This window comes from Marmota monax, unplaced genomic scaffold (assembly GCF_021218885.2).
Source record: "Marmota monax isolate L192 unplaced genomic scaffold, Marmota_monax_Labrador192_F-V1.1 WCK01_AAM20220418_F8-fsc00029, whole genome shotgun sequence".
NCBI classification, from domain to species: domain Eukaryota; kingdom Metazoa; phylum Chordata; class Mammalia; order Rodentia; family Sciuridae; genus Marmota; species Marmota monax.
The window spans coordinates 8,517,282-8,534,842 of NW_026693024.1; the positions used below are offsets into that span (position 1 = coordinate 8,517,282).

Sequence of the window (17,561 nt, forward strand, 5' to 3'; positions counted from 1 at the left end):
AAGTGTATATTTTGCCTTTTGGCCTTGTATTGTCTTTGCTAGTCATATAGAATGGTAGTGTTTTAGTCATATAGAATGATAGTGCTTACTTTTATTGTCTTTAAATTCTGTGTTTTTGAAGTTATGCATAAAATAAGTATTATAATTTTAAATTTAAAATAATTTTCTCTATAAAATGATTCATGTAAATGCATCTTTAATGTATAATATTGTTCTCAACAAATAGGGGCAGTAGGAGAAAATGAGCTTTATTTTGGAGCAAACCTTGTGCTGATTCATAAAATGCTTCTGAATGCAAGTGCCTGAAAAGTCTTGATTGGGTATGAATATATTTTTTCCCACATAATGTTCTAGTGCATCTTTGACCACTTGTGTTGTTATAGCATGTATGGAAGCATTGGCAATTCACTTAACTTTTTAAATGTTTACATAGTGGCCTAAAAGCTTGCGAATCTGTGTTTACTAGCATTCTACTTTTTTACATATGGCAATTAATATAATTGTAGAAAGAAAATGCACTTCAATACTAAAAAGTTTGAGACATTGGCAGAGACAACACAGACAGAGTTGAGGCATCTGGAGTGTAAGAGACCTGTAACCTCTCTGCTCTCAGCTTTGGCCTGTTGCTGGATTGCCTGCGACTTCTGGCTTTCTGCTGACGAGAGCAAGTGGCCAACAGCTAGGGCAAGATGAAGCTCTCTCTGGTGGCCGCAGTTCTCTGCTGCTCTGCGCAGCACGACTGAGGAGGATGACAAGAAAAGGACATGGGTACCGTGGTCGGCATCGACCTGGGGACCACTTACTCCTGCGTCGGGGTGTTCAAGAATGGCCACTGGAGATCATCTCCAACGATCAGGGCAACCGCCTCAGGCCGTTTTATGTGGCCTTCACCCCTGAAGAAGAACGTCTGATCCACAATACAGTCAAGAATCAGCTCACCTCCAATCCTGAGAACATGGTCTTCGATGCCCAGCGGCTCATTGGCAGCCCTGGGAATGACCCTTCTGTGAAGAAGACATCAAGTTCTTGCCTTTCAAAGTGTTTGAAGAGAAACCTAAACCATACATTCAGGTTGATATTGGAGGTGGGCAAACTAAGACATTTGCTCCCGAAGAAATCTCTGCTATGATTCTCACTAAAATGAAAGAGACTGCGGAGGCTTATTCGGGAAAGAAGGTTACCCATGCAGTGTTACTGTACCAGCCTATTTTAATGATGCCAGTGGCAAGCAACCAAAGATGCTGGAACTATTGCTGGCCTGAATGTTATGAGGATCATCAATGAGCCTACAGCAGCTGCTATTGCTTATGGCCTGGATAAGAGGGAGGGAGAGAAGAACATCCTGGTGTTTGATCCAGGTGGTGGAACCTTCTATGTGTCTCTTCTCCCCATTGACAATTTGATGTCTTCAAAGTCATGGCCACCAATAGAGATACTCATCAGGGTGGAGAAGACTTTGACCAGCGTGTTATGGAACATTTCATCGGGCTGTACAAAAAGAAGACTGGCAAATATGTTAGGAAAGAAAACAGAGCTGTGCAGAAACTCCAGCGTGAAGTAGAAAAGGCCAAGTGGGCCCTGTCTGCTCAACATTAAGCAAGAATTAAAATTGAGTCCTTCTATGAAGGAGAAGACTTTTCTGAAACCCTGACTTAGGCCAAATTTGAAGAGAAAACATGGACCTGTTCTGGTCTACCATGAAGCCTGTTCAGAAAGTACTGAAGGATTCTGACTTGAAGAAGTCTGATATTGATGAGATTGTTCTTCTTGGTGGCTCTACTCAAATTCCAAAGATTCAACAACTTGTTAAATAACGAGTTCTTCAATGGCAAGGAACCATCCTGTGGCAGAAACCCAGATGAGGCTGTTGCATACGGTGACACTGTCCAGGCTGGTGTACTCTCTGATGATCAAGATACAGGTGACCTAGTACTGCTTGATGTATGTCCCCTGACACTTGGTACTGAAACTGTGGGAGGTGTCATGACCAAACTGATAACCAAGAAACACTGTGGTACCCACCAAGAAGTCTCAGATCTTTTCTACAGCTTCTGATAATCAACCTACTGTTCCAATCAAGGTCTATGAAGGTAAAGGACCCCTGAAAAAAGACAACCACCTTCTGGGTACATTTGATCTCACTGGAATTCCTCCTGTGGGGTCCCCCAGATTGAAGTCACTTTTGAGATACATGTGAATGCTATTCTTTGGGCGACAGCTGAAGACAAAGGTACAGAGAACAAAAATAATATTACAATTACCAATGACCAAAATTGCCTGACACCTGAAGAAATTGAAAAGATGGTTAATGATGTTGAGAAGTTTGCTGAGGAAGACAAAAGACTCAAGGAGTGCATTGATACTAGGAATGAGTTGGAAAGCTATGCCTACTCTCTAAAGTATCAGATTGGAGATAAAGAAAAGTTGGGAAACAAACTTTCCTCTGAAGATAAGGAGACCATGGAAAAAGCTGTAGAGGAAAAGATTGAATGGCTGCAAACCACCAAGAAGCTGACATTAAAGACTTCAAAACTAAAAAGAAGGAACTAGAAGAAATTGTTCAGCCAATTATCAGCAAACTCAATGAAAGTGTAGGCCCTCCCCCAACTGGTGAAGAGGATCTACAGCAGAAAGAGACGAGTTGAAGACACTGATCTGCTAGTGCTGTAATATTGTAAATACTGGACTCAGAACTTTCCTTAGGAGAAAACTGAGAGAACTTAAGTCTCGAATGTAATTGGAATCTTCACCTCAAAGTGGAGTTGAAAATGCTATAGCCCAAGTGGCTGTTTACTGCTTTCCATCAGCAGTTGCTCACATGTTTTGGGGAAGAGAGAGAGAGGAGGAATTGGCTATCTTAAAAAACTGGATATAAAAATGTGGGTCAGGATGTGTGTTCACCTCATAAATGTTCTATTTAATGATTGGGTCATGCAAATCTGGTGTAGGAACTTTTTTCTACCATAAGTGACACCAATAAATGTTTGTTATTTAAAAAAAAAATACTAAAAGTTTGGAACTGTCATAAAATAAAAATTTGTACAGATAAAGCTAAGGGATAAAACACTATCAGAAGCATTAAAACCATCTAAAGCCAAATAACTAAACTATATAATTTAAATTATAATATATTTATATATTATATATTATATATTATATACTACATATTATAGATGTACATATATCTATATGATATATTATAAGTTGTTTATATATAATTATAATATAATCCTTATATTTTATACATTATATTAATATAAATTATACTAATATAATAATTGTATTATTATCTTATTAATAAAAGAAATTATGTTCTTATATAATTACATTACAATGATATGCAATATAATATAAATTAATATAAATCTAAATATATTATATGATATATAATAAATATGTTATATATAATAAAATAATATTTATATATTTAGTTTTTGTATTATTTTATTATATGTGTTTATAATATATATGTATTTCATATATTATATATAATTTATATTAAATACATATGAATCATAAACATTTTGATATGTAATATATATAATTTATATAATATATATTTATCTATTTATATATTAATATATATAATTTATATATAAATATATAAGTATGTTATGTAAATATATTATATAAATTATATATAATATATTATCATTAATATATAATATACTTATATATTAATATACATAAAATATATATAATTTATATATTTTTATTATATGCACATATGATAAAATAAATGTATTATATATCATATAATATAAATTAGAATGTTATATAATTATATTGTATTTAATTTATATTATATATGTATTATATATTTATATAATATATTTATATAATATTATAATTTAAATTATATAGATAAATTATCATATTTGACTTTAGATGATTTTAATACATTTGATAGTTTTTAACCTCTTAACTTTATCTGTATAAATTTTTATTTTATGACATTTTTAACCTTTTTTGTATTTTTTATAATGGTCTTTAAAAATGCTTGCTTCAGATATTTTTAATTTCAATGCATTTTCTCTTGCCATTATGAGGGTTTGGTTAAAACCATTCCTTTGGATGTATGCCTGTAATCCCAGTAGCTTGGGAGGCTGAGACAGGTGGATCTCAAGTAGGAAGCCAGCCTTAGCAATGGCAAAACTCTTAGCAACCCTTTCTTTAAATAAAATTCAGAATAAGACTGGGGATGCGGCTCAATGGTTGAGTGTCCCTTAGTTCAATTTCCAGTACCCCCCCAAAAAAAATCCTTTTGTATGAAATGTTTTGACTAATAAATCACTTTACATACTTTTTCTACCTAGACTATCAACCAGTGAAAACGTATATGTCATTAGAATTGAGCAATAATTTATTTAAGTTCATTTTGAGAGTACAGTAAGTCACATTGTTTGCAATTTGAGAGATGTAGATGACTGAATGTGTTTCACTTATAAAATACCCAGTTTTTATAAACTAGTCCATTCCTGTTATATTCTGGGTTTCATCATCTTGCCTAAAATATGATGTAAAAGGGACAAAAATAAAATAGCCTTCTTTGGTATGTGTGAACTATATTGTGAGTCAATGTTTTTGTATGATCATATTATACTTGATAAAAATTATATGTACAGGTTTATACACACATTATTATATGTAAATTATTTCAAGTACAATAAGTTATTGTGGCTTCTCTGAAATTGTTGCCTCTTGGAGTATGATACTTTAAGATTATTAACTATTGACTCAGTGGTCAACACATGGGCTCATCACTTGACTATGATATGAAATGGATTTTAGGGCATGTTGTCTTATAGTTCTCCATAACATTAAGGACTAAGGAGAAATGAACAAATGGCCTTTTTAATGCTAAAGCCATTTTTTAGCCTTCCTTATACAAAGTACAAGAATCATATTGGTTTGAAAACTGAAAAATAAAATCAGATCTAACATTTATTGAGCTTTCTTTGTGTATTTACACTTTACCAAGTTGAAATTTCACAGCAACCTCTAATGGGTAAGTAAGCATTTTATAATTCCTGTGTTACAGATGAGGAAACTGAGGCTTAGCTAAGTGACATGCTTTTAGTTTTCAGAGATGCAGCAAGCAGAATTGAATCTCAAATACAGGGTTGTGAAATTTTGATTAGTGCTTCTTTTTTGGGGTACCAGAGAGCCACATCCACAACCCTATTTTGTTTTTTATTTAGAGCAGGGTCTCACTGAATTTTTTAGCACCTTGCTTTTGCTTTTGCTGAGGCTGGCTTTGAACTTGCAATTCTCCTGCCTCAGCCTCCCAATGGGATTACAGGCATGAGCCAATGTGCCTGGCTAGTTAGTGCTCTTAATGAATGTGATCACTAAATAATAGCAGGAAACACTGAACAATAGAAAATGCATCTTTCGATGTTTTTATTGTAAAATACACTTACAATTTGCCATTTAGACCATTTTGAAGTGTACACTTACGTAACACTAAGTATATTCACATTGTCCAAGATGGTGTGTATTGCTGCGTCATCAGATGACAGAAAGCAGAAGCGGGGAAAGGGATGTGAATGACGTGTGAAGCCTCTTATATAAGGGCATTCATTCTGTTAAAAAATACAGAGCCCCATGACCTAATCACATGTTTTGACTTATAAATCACATTACATACTTTTTCTACCTGTACTATCAACCTAAAAAAGAGGTGTACAGAAGCTAATTGTCTCCTGATATCTGCTGTCCCCTCCATTTATTATAATTAGATTTTTTTCTAGGTATATGGAACCCAGCAATGATTACATTTTTATCCATCTGGACAATTGAATGTGATATTCTGCTTATGTTCTGGTCAATGGACTCTGAGCAGAAGAGACCTTCTCATCCCCTTTCCTCATTCCCAAAGGTTGGGGGTAGAATTCAGATGTAGGGTGAGCCAACTTAATCCCCGTGGATGAGCACAATACCCTGAAAACAAGATAAAAAGAGACCAGGCCCCTGACAACTTGACAAGGCAGAACTACCATGCCAGTTTGGACTTTATATGAGAGAAATAAACTTCTATTTTGTTTAAGCTACTTGTTACTTTTTAAAAATAAATGTGTTATGACACAAGAACATATTGTTCAAATTTGTTGGTCTCCTCTAATCTGCGGTTACCTGAAATTTTGCTTCAGGACCTAAGCTTGCTTTTTAATACTCAAACTATTTTTTTGAAATATTTATTTTTTTAGTTGTAGATTGACACAGTATCTTTATTTTATTTTATGTGGTACTGAGGATCAAATCCAGGGCCTCACATGTGCTAGGCTTGAGCTCTATCACTGAGCCACAACCCCAGCCCTTAATACTCAAACTATAAGGAAGAAAAGAATTATTGTACAATTGCACCATGGCATGGCACATGTAACGTAGGGAACATAACACTTAGAGTCATAGTGGGGAAAAAGAGCACAGGGTCTCCCTCACCACTCCACTCAGAGAGCACAAGCCCCCAGTCAGCATGAAATGGGAGACACCAATTTTAATTTCTTCAGTTACTTTGTCCTTAGTTTTCTGGTAACTATTAAAACATGTACATATTGCTACACAGGTATCATTCTAGAATTTAAATATATGTATTATTGTGCAACATGATCCTTAAAAACATAATCCAACAACTTCATTGTAAATTTACGTATAATACTAACAGAGATATGCATATACTATATGCATTTATTGTTTTGGTTTTGTGGGTGTTTCTCATTATTTTTAAGGGTAACTTTCACAATTCATTATTCCTGTGTGTTGTGTATGTTGGTGGGGGGTGTACTGGGGATAAAACCCAGGGCTTCATGCTTATAAGACAAGCATTCTACTACTGAGTTACAACCCAACAATTCATGATATTTTTTCTTGACTCTATAACCTTTGACAATTACAACTCAATTATAAGGAAATACAGGAAGTAAACAACTAAAAAATACTTCAGATGGTATCATATCCTGAAAACTTCAGGTATAGAAGTGGTTTTAGAGGTCACCTAAATCAAGAAGAATCTATATCAGTCAGGATAGGGTCCATTATGCTTCCGTTAATAAGCAACCACCAAATTCTGATGGTTCAAAAAACATCCAAGGGTTTTTTTCTGTTTATCTAATGTCTAGTGGAGGTCACCTGAGGTTCTGCACAATACCATATTCATTTGGTGACCAAGTTGGCCACACATGGACAGCTGTTTGTGGTAAAGAAAAAGAGAAACAGCAAATTGCATAATTTCTCTTAAACCTTCTGCCCAGAAATAGCAGATATCACTTTTGCTCACATCTCATTGGTCAGAGAAAGTTATATGATCACTTCTAAGTTCCACAGGTATTTAATCTACTGCAGAGAGAGGGGAACAGAATACTTAGCAAACTTGTAAAGATTCTAGGATGGGGCAGTAGCTCAGTGATAGAGCACTTGCCTCAAGTTTGTGAGGCACTGCATTCGATCCTTGGCACCACATAAAATTAAATACATAAAAAGATATTGTGTCCATTTACAACTAAAAAAGCATTTAAAAAAAACTTACAAAGATTCTCTCTTCAACATTTCCCAAAACAGTCATTCAGTCAGTGCTTAGGACTCAACCATCCTCTCAAAGATACCCATTCGATGTCGAGTCAGTACAAAGCATTGGGAAGTGCTCCTTTAGGTTGATTACAAATCTACTCCCTGGAGTTCCCTCCTATTGGTCCTCATTTTGGGCTCTTGTGACAGAAAAGTCAGATCTACTTCTTTTCTTTTTCTTTTTTTTAACTTTATTTTATTTTATTTATTTATACATGGTGCTTAGGATCGAACCCAGGGCCTTACATGTGCGAGGTGAGGGCTCTACTGCTGAGCCATAACCCCAGCGCCAGATCTACTTATTTTCTATGAGGCAGTTCCTCAACTATCTAGCACTTCAATTATCTCTCATGTAATAGGATTCATGGTCTTTTCTGAATATTTTTCTTTTTCTAAACCCCTATTCTGATAATAAATTTCTTTAACATCAAAAAAATTAAAAATGTGTTATGACATATCTCCTAATCCAAGAAGAGTAGCAATGGTTTTTTTTTTTCTGTTAAAGGGGTTTTGTAAGAATTGGGTAAAATTAGGAATGTAAAATATACATGCATATATATGCATATATAGTATATATATGCTAGACTATATGTGCATATTTTATTTTATAAACTAAAATGCATATATATATATATATATATGTGTGTGTGTGTGTGTGTGTGTGGTGTGTGTGTGTGTGTATATATATATATATATATATATATATTCAATCTCAGCATTTGAAAACCTTCATCTCTCCCCCACTCTCTTGTACTGAGTAACTGAATTCAGGTGTATGTTACCACTGAGCCACATTCCAGCCCTTTTTAAAATTTTGAGTCCTCTCCAAGTTGCCCAAACTTGTTTTGAATTTGAGATTCTCCTGCCTTATGTGCATGGCTTCCTGATATAGTGGTGAATATTAACTTAGTGGCATAAAAATGGTATTAGCAAAAGTTTTACAAGGCATGAATACCTAGTAATGAGACTGAATTTTGCAAACTTAGAACTAGAAAGCCACAGCTTAAAAAATAGAGTATATGCATGAGTATTATGTTTCTTATCTTTTATATACGATTATCTTGAGGCATATGTAAATGGTCCAGGTCTACTAACCCATTTAGTGGTATCACATATTGGAACCAATTTCTTATAACTAACATTCAGGAAAAGTCATACTACATAGACTTATGTGTTTGTTTTCTAAAACATAAAGCTGAGAAAGCATACAACCCAAAACGTAAGAACCATTAAAGTCTAGTGATTAAAAATGGACCCTGGAGCCTGCCTGCCTCCTGGCTCTGCACTTACTAGCTGACTAACTTTCAACATTTCTTTGTGTTTCTATTTCTTCACGTATAAAATCAGAGTAATAATAAAAACAATGGTAATAATAGCAATAGTAATGAGAAAATAATAGTACTTCCTCTTAGGATTATTTTGAGGAGTAACATAAAGAATTAAAAATATATTAGGAGCTGTCAGAGCTTAGCGCAGCCTGCGGGCGGACTGGGCGCACTCAGGCTGCTGATGCCAACTGCGACCCTTGGCTGGCTGGTGCCCAATCCCGGAGCATGCTGCCGGCAACCGGCCAGGGGGCGAGCTTTAGACCAGCCAGGCGGCAGGCTTGACACAGCTGCCCGCAGAGGTGCCGTTGGTATGGCAGTGGGGACCCCGCACCCAAGCCAAGAGGATGGCCAAGGTGTTCAAGTGCGGCGTGGAGGACCTACTGTTCACCAGCAGCCCCTTCGTGTGGAACCTGACAGTGTACACACTCTGGAGATGGTCTACAGAGCGGCTGCTGGCTTGCCACCAGGTGCTGCGGACATGTGCGGGGGGGCTGCGGACGTGTACCAGATGACAGAGGACAGGCACTGCCAGGTGCACCTCCTGGATGACAGAAGGCTGGAGCTGCTGGTTCAGCCCCAACTTCTATCAAGAGAGCTGCTGGATCTGGTGGCTTCACACTTCAACCTGAAACAAAAGAGTACTTTTTGTTCATAGATGACACTGGTCAGCAGAACTGGCTGCAGTTGGACCACTGAGTTCTGGACCATGACCTGTCCAAGAAGCCGGGCCCATCCGCCTTGCACCTTGCCATCAAGTTCTGCACATCGGAGACACCACTCGTTTCTCTGGGGCGTGGACCACAGTAAGACGAACACAGAGAGCAGAGCAGCTGGCCCCAGCGCCAAGCCTGGGATCCACCTATGCTCAGGCAGAAGCAGCCACCAGGACAGGTCACTGAGAGGTGGGACTGCTTGCTGGAACCCCAAGAGTCAGGGTGGGACTTCAGAAGCCAGGTGAACGCAGAACCTCATTCCGAGGGGGATGAGCCACAAATCAAATAGTGCTGGGCCATCCGTCTTCCTGGACTTTCGAAGGCCAGCAAGAGACCAGGTCTTGTGGACAGGCCCTCTGCCTGCGATGTCCTTCCTAACTTGGTCACCTAGTGTGCTTGGCTCACTTGTCCCCTTTCTGTGGCTGCATCTCATGGATTTAAGCTGGGCGGCAATGTCCCTCTTGACCCATAAGCTGGGTTGACTACATCCATCTCCCTGGCCCCACAGCACTGTGTGCACGTCACATTTCACTGAGGTGGTGGCTGCAGGAAGGCTCTGGATGTGAACTCGGAGGTCTGACAGACCCCAGTTTGAGTCACAGCTCCAACACTGCCTAGCTGTGTGGCATGGAGAAGTTGACCTGACATCTCTGTGCCCCAGCTTTCTCATGTAGGGTCCATAATTTCCTTTCTACCGCATCTGCTTTTGCTGACAATTAAAGTAAGTGACCCCTGTGGAGCACTCGGTTGCCCCAGCATGTAGATACCCTCTGTTAACTGGGTTCTTTGGTCACCAACAGCCACTGCTTGTGACTAACATAAACACAACTTAAAGAAACTAAACTGATCAGGCCTTGGAAGAGATGAAAAGATGAGATCAGCAGAAATAAGTGGCCGATTCCATTGGGGTGCTTCTGGCCCAACAGACAGACTCCGCCCTCTCTGACCACTGGTCATTCTGTTAGTATCCCACGGTGAGGGAGTCTGGTCTGGCTTGGTGGCAGCACAGCTAGGAGGTGTGCTGAGCAGGTGTGTGCTCTTCTGTCCTAGTCCCGTGCCAGGGCAGCCTCAAGCCACATGCACCCACTGAGTCCTGCGGCCTCTGAACCTGTGACCTGCAGGCCAGAGCAACCTGACTGAGTCAACCTCACAGTCCCAGAGGAAGGGACTTAAAAAGGAAGCATTGGGGACAGAGAAAATATGCACAAGAAAATCCATGGACCTCGTAGTATTGGTCTGACCCGTCTTTGTTAGAGATCCATGAAGTTCCTGCTGGAGGACAGCATGTACCATGGTGTCTCCTCAATGTCTGCACATCTACTGTCCTTTGTGACCCTTGGTCTTCAGGGAAAGTACATCTGTCTTCTCTATGAGGTCAGTGTGACATAGCTGGACACATTTTTGATCCTAACAGACTATAAGTTAGTTAACCGCTTTGCAAGTAGAACTGATCATTTGCATTAGACATTTTCTCTAATTCTTTGTTCTTTAATTATAAAATGAGAACTAAATCAGGTGGAGGATTCCTGTTCCATGCCTACCTCATAGAAGGCTCCAGAGAAAAGTCTGCTGTTACCTTTGCGGTATCGATGTTGTCATTACTATAGATTCCTAACTTCCTTCCCAATGTCTGGTGCCTAACAGGTATTCAGCAGGTGCTTAATGAATGAGCAATTTGTACTTTTATACATACACATGATCATATACATATAATTTAATTGAATATATATATATATATATATATTAGGAAAGTGCTCAAACAAGGGTTAGCTACTAGTAGATCATAGCTATTATAATAATGTGAACTGATGATTCCATTTCCAGTGAGGATATAAAGAGTTCTTCTTATATCTTTATTTATATTAATATATACTTGACACACAAAAGTTGTGCACTCAATTATATATTTATTTCATAATGTGTTATTACATGGTATACAATGATGTTTTGATATATGTGTACATTGTGAAATGGCTCAATTAAATTAATAATTTCATCAATTCACTTGATTTTTGTTGTCAGAACATTTATCATCTACTCTCAGCAATTTCTAAATGTACATTAACTCTAATAATTATGATATACAATATATCTCTGGGACTTATTCATTCTAACAGAAATTAGAAATTCCCCATACCTTCCACCCCTATGCTCTGGAGACCACCATTCTATTCTCTGCTTCCATGAGTTGGCCTTTTTCATGTTACACATGTGCACTGTCTATGCCTGGCTTATATCATTTAGCACAATGTCCTCCAGTTTCATCCACTTTGTCACAAATGACAGGATTTATTTCTTTTTAAAGATTGAATTTTATTCCATTGGATATACCACATTTTAAATATTCATTCATCTGTTACAGACAGGATGTTTCAGTGTCTTGGCTATTGTGAATAATGTTGCAATGAACGTGGGAGTGCAGACTTCACTTCAGCATACTGATTTAATAGCCTTTGGCTATATACCCAGAAGGGCGATTGCTGGAACCAGGGTGTAAACAATTATCTGCCATATGGTCAAACAGCATTTTCTAATATTGGTTATTTTTGATATTTAATACTTATTAGTGTTTTTTCCATCATCAAAACTCAGTTTAATGCAAAAGGGTAAACTAAAAGTATATGTCAAGGTTTTAAAAGCATGCATGCATTACTAAATATTTCAATTTCTAAGTGTTAATCCTAAATAATCATGCACCAAATTGGGCTATATGAATGCTTATGGTGGTTTATTTATAAAAAATATTAATTACAAAGGAAAAAAAAGGGCTGGTAACATGGACCAGATGTAGAGGTCCAATACCCAGCATCTCAAAACAACAAGAATCTGACTGCTACAAAAAGGTTGGGAAAATAAATCATGGAAATAAATAAAATAGAATGATATGCATCTATTTAAAACATTTTCATTTTTATTAGCACATTATAATTATACATAATAGTGGAGTTCATTCTGATACAATCATACATGACTAGAATGTGATTTGCTCCATTTCAGTCCCAGATACTTCCTTTTTCCCTTCCCTCTTCCCTGTCTCTATTCCCTTCCTCAACTCTACAGATCTTCCTTCTATGTATTTATTGTTTTTTTTTAAATTGGTGCTTTATAGGTGCACATGAAGGTGGAATTCATCATGGTACAATCATATATGTACAGATCATAAATTTGGTCAATTTATTCTGCATCCTCTCCTTTACAGTCCCTCCTCCTTCCCCTTCAATCCTCCTCTTCTACTACTTTGGTCTCCCTTCTATTTGCATGGGGCCCCTGCCTTTTCCCCCTTATTTTGCTCTAGCTTCAGCATATGAGAGAAAACATTTGCCCTTGATTTTCTGAGTCTCATTTACTTCACAAATGCCACGATTTCATCCCTCTTTATGGCTGACTAGAATTCCATTATATATATTACATTTTCTTTATCTTTTCATCTGTTGATGTGCACCTAGACTGGATCCATTACTCCCCTATTGTGCACTGTACTGCTATAAACATTGGTATGCATGGATCGCTATAGTATGCTAATTTTAAAGCACTTTAACTTTTAATATTTAATGATATAGAAATAAAAAATGTATTAAGTACATTATGATCTCTTTTAAAAGAATCTGATGATTGTGGAGGGGTTGTGCATATACATCTATGTATGTATGTATATGAGGGGATTGATAGAGGTTCCTTAGTCATACACCAAAATATCAGTAATAGTGTTTATTTCTGGATTGTTCATTTATGAGCAATTTTTGTTCTTTTCTTTTTGCTTTTCTAAGTTTTCCACATAGTCTATATTACTTTTGAAGTATGGAAAAATTAATAAAAAGAAATAAACAATGCAGTGAATTAAAATCTTGAAAACAGGGAGGGGGCACGGGGGTAGGAATGATGGTGGAATGAGTTAGACATGACTACCCTAAGTACATGTACATAGACACGAACAGTGTGAAATACTTTGTGTACAATCAATGACTTGAAAAATTGTGCTCTATATGTGTCATATGAAATAAACTGCATTCTGCTATCATGTATACCAAATTAGAATAAATAATTTAGTTAAAATAATAAACGAATATTTGTTATACAACTTAAACAAATAAAATCTTGAAAACATAAAGACAGTTTTTGACAAACAAAGAGAGAAATCTTTTTAGCTTGTTTACAATGTAAAGATCTAATAAACAGAAGTGCTCAATAGCTTCCTGGACATTCCCTGAATTCACATGAGTTTTTGCCACAAACTAATGTGAAATCTGAAAAATTACTTTACCTATTAGCACCCACCCACTCACACAGGTGAAGAAATAGGAAAAAATTGGCCTAAAATATGTAGAAAAAAAATTCTTCCTTTATTTAAACAGAACAAAACTAATTTTTATCCTGACAGTCTTAATAAAACTTCAAAAGTGATTTAAATGTTTACAAAAGAAGAACTCCAAAAAGATTTAAAAAATATAACATTTTGTGTAAGAGATATTTGAAAATATTTTATTATGCAAGAATTTGGCTTCACCTGAATAGACCAATATAATTGTACAAGGTATTTTCCAAATGTTATAATAATTGTGGTTATGTAAAAGCTAACCCTTTACCCTGACCATTTTAATAACAATTATAGTTGGATACTACGGTGGCTCTCCCCTGTAATCCCAATGACTGGGGGCATGGGGGGTTATGGCAGGAGGATCCCAAGTTCAAAGTCAGACTCAGCATTTAGTGAGGCTCTAAGCAACTTAAAAAGACCCTGTCTCAAAATAAAACATAAAAATGGCTGGGGATGAGGCTCAGTGGTTAATCACCCCTGGGTTTAATTCCCAGTACCAAAATCATAATAACAACATCATTCATTACAAATAAATACCTTTTAGTCTTGTTTCTTTTTAACCTCTTCACTGAGCAAACATTCCCTGGAGGAAACTGAATCCTTCTAAAATTAATTTTCACTAACAATCACTAAAAGGCGAGCTCTTCCCACCACTCTTTGTGGAGGCCTTCAACAGGGAACACACTGATGTCCTGAAGAAATGGTGCAGGCCTGGCCCTTCACCTGCCTGCCCTTGGGGTCCCTGATGAGGAAGCCACAGCTGTAGATGATCCTAGTGGCACTGGATGGGCTGGACATGCTGCTTGCCCAGCAGGATCACCTCAGGTAAGGGAGACCCAGGTGGCCTGGAAGGGAGTGCCCTGAGGTCCATGGAAGTGATGGCTGTGGGTGGGGAGACTGGGTGCTGAAGTGTGCCAGCAGACAGGATAGTAGAGGCCTTTGCCATGCTGAGACCCATCTGGGAAAGTGTCCAGATGAGGTGGGTGCTTGTGGCAGCTGCAGTGACCCCTGAAGGGGGCTGAATCTGCCCCACCCTCAGCTGCTACAGTTCGGGTCAGCAGCCTGTATTGGAGGAAAGTTAGAGGATAAAAGCTAGACAGAAGGAAGAGATGGGGCAGGGAGCAGCAGCTAAGAGGTGAAGGAAGGGGCCTCAGGGCTGAGACTCTGCTGTCATCCCCGCAGGAGGTGGAAACTGTAGGTGCTGGATTTGTGGAATGTTCCTAGGAACTTCTGGAGGATGTGGTCTGGAGCCGTGGTCGATGCCTGCTCACCAGAGGCTATTAAGAAGAATCAAATGTTGAAACATGGTCCAGCAATGGCAGCTAAGCCACTCTTCAAAGTTTTCATAGACTTCAGCATCACAAAAAGGGCCCTGGATGATTTGCTGTCCCACTTGTTCCTGTGGGTCAGACAGAGAAGGGACAGGCTGCACCTGTGTTGCAATAGGCTGAAGATCTTTGGGAAACCCACCCGTCACACCAGGAAGGTCCTGAGACTGCTGCAGCTGGACTCTGTCCAGAAGGTGGAAGTGCACTGCACCTGGACGCCCTCCACCTTGGCTGTTTGTGCTCCTTTCTAGGGCCAGATGAGGAACCTGAGGAAGCTGCACGTGTCCCAGGTTCGTGTGCCTGCCCACTCCTCCCCAGAGGAGCAGGAGTGGCTGCTTGCCCAGCTCACCTTACAGTTCCTCAGGATGGACTGCCTGTGGAAGTTCTGTGTGGATGCTGTCCTCCTTGAGGGCCACCTGGAGCAGGTGCTGGGGCGAGTAAGGGGGGTGAGCTTCCTCTGCAGACCAGTTACAGGAAATATGAAAGGGCTTTTACTGTGTGCCAGCCACTGACACTCTCATGGTGAACAAGACACTAGAAGGTAAATAACCCATCATCTGTTCCTACTGTATCCTGAAGCTCGATCTCATAACCTGTGTTAGAGCAAAGGGCTAAACTGGGGCCCAGGGTCTGGGAAGTGACATCATGCTGGAAAGCCAGCTGATGGGGACAAGATTTAGTGAGGTTGGTTGAGGTTTCTTTCCTGAGATGCCTGTCTAGTAACAAGGGTGCAAAGCAGGGTAGAGGAGAGGGCATTGAAGGAGGGTTAGTCCCCACACCTGTACCCCAACAGGGAAACTCTGTGCTCTCCAGCTGGGAGCAGAGGAACCCACCTCTACTGCCCATGTAAGGAAGGTTGTTCTGAGCTCCAGGTAGTGATGTAGTGATTCTGCAGTCTAGGGTGAGGAGCAGGGATGAAGGCCTTGGTTAGGGTGCAGGGTGTAAACTCTGCGGGCGTTAACCCCAGTAGGTTTTGTTACGTCTTGCCTGGATTTGTTCTTCTTACATGACTCCCTCCGACCTCCTCTGACCAGAAATGTGGCTTTCTGCTTGTTATTGAGGATGGGGTTCTTAGAGATGGTGGATCCACCTGGTCACAAAAGTGGTGGTAAAAGGCTTAGATTGAAATGGGGTGACTGAACGGACAGATTCTGCAAAATGTGGTGACATTGGGTTTGGGCCAATTCATTTTCTCCCTCAGATCTAACTGCCTTGTTTCTCCTTAGGCACTTGAAAGACCCCCCCCCCCCCCCGGAGGCCCTCTAAATAACCAACTGCCCGCTGTCAGACTCAGACTGGAATTATCTTGCCCAAACACTAACCAGCTCAGACACCTGGATCAAAGAGGTATCAAACTGACCAATTTCAGTCCAGTGCCCCTCCAAATTCTTCTGGAGACTATTGCAGCCACCCCGAAGAGCCTGGACTTGGAATCCTGTGAGATCGCAGACTCCCAGCTCCAAGCCATCCTGCCTGCCCTGAGCCGCTGCTCCCAGCTCAGGATCTTGTGCTTTTTTGGGAACCGCATCTCCATGTCAGTTCTTAGGGACCTGCTGCTTCACACTGCCAGGCTGAGCCAGTTGAGCATAGAACTGTACCCTGCCCCTCCTGAGAGCTCTGATGCCCAGAGTGCCATCCACCCAGGGAGATGTTCCCAACTCTGTGCTGAGATCACAGCAATACTGAAGGACTTTAGGCAACCAAACGTCTTTGTGTTCTGTACTGTCTCATGTCCTCAATGTGGCCGCATGTTCCTCTACAACCAGGGCCTCATTAACTGTTCCTGTCCAACAGCTGCCTAGTTGGGTGTGTATAAAAATCTTTCTTCTAGGCAATTGGAGGTATAACCATGCTGTAGTATTATTGTGAAGGAAACAGAGTCCAGCATTTCAGACACCACCTGAAATGTGGATGGGGAAAGGAAACTGAAGCAGGGGGATACATTGGAAGGACCCCTTGAAGATTGGACCTCTGTATATAGCCAAATGTGTCTGTATAGAATCATAACTAGGGACCTGGATTTCTAGAATGGGATTTAGGCTTCATGAACATATGAAGAAGCTCTTTTGTTTCATGGATGGTCCATAAATAAATAGTCAGAAATGAACAGAATTTCAAGGTTAGTCTTCTCATGTCCTCAGTGATGAATTTACCAGGATTTCTAATTTAAACCTTGGAATTCTCCAGGTGCTTATGGAGAAACATGGCACTGGGTTCTCAGTGATCAATGAGGTTCAGCCCCGGGAACTCAAGGCATCAAACTGAAATTTGGTCATTATGTGTGGTGGCTACTCTGTGGATTAAGGCATAC

The 17,561-nt window shown here is 39.3% G+C and overlaps 1 protein-coding gene and 1 pseudogene across 1 annotated transcript; both read left to right on the plus strand.

The window, feature by feature from the left end:
* The first annotated feature begins 8 nt into the window (after window positions 1–8).
* On the plus strand, window positions 9–3,003 carry LOC124098616 (endoplasmic reticulum chaperone BiP-like; annotated as a pseudogene).
* An 11,685-nt stretch (window positions 3,004–14,688) lies between these two features.
* Window positions 14,689–17,052, plus strand: LOC124098538 (PRAME family member 12-like). The gene is made up of 4 exons (XM_046453370.1): window positions 14,689–14,747; window positions 15,147–15,327; window positions 15,502–15,687; window positions 16,477–17,052. Exons 1-4 carry the CDS (start codon window positions 14,689–14,691, stop codon window positions 17,050–17,052), a joined length of 1,002 nt encoding a protein of 333 aa, XP_046309326.1.
* The last annotated feature ends 509 nt before the right edge of the window (window positions 17,053–17,561 follow it).

Bases quoted from the DNA above. Each gene is read 5' to 3' on its own strand.
- LOC124098538 (XM_046453370.1), top strand. From the start codon at position 14,689: ATGATCCTAGTGGCACTGGATGGGCTGGACATGCTGCTTGCCCAGCAG. The intron at 14,748-15,146 runs GTAAGGGAGACC...GAATGTTCCTAG, and splicing joins GCCCAGCAGGATCACCTCAG to GAACTTCTGGAGGATGTGGT. The intron at 15,328-15,501 runs GTCAGACAGAGA...GCTCCTTTCTAG, and splicing joins TGTCCCACTTGTTCCTGTGG to GGCCAGATGAGGAACCTGAG.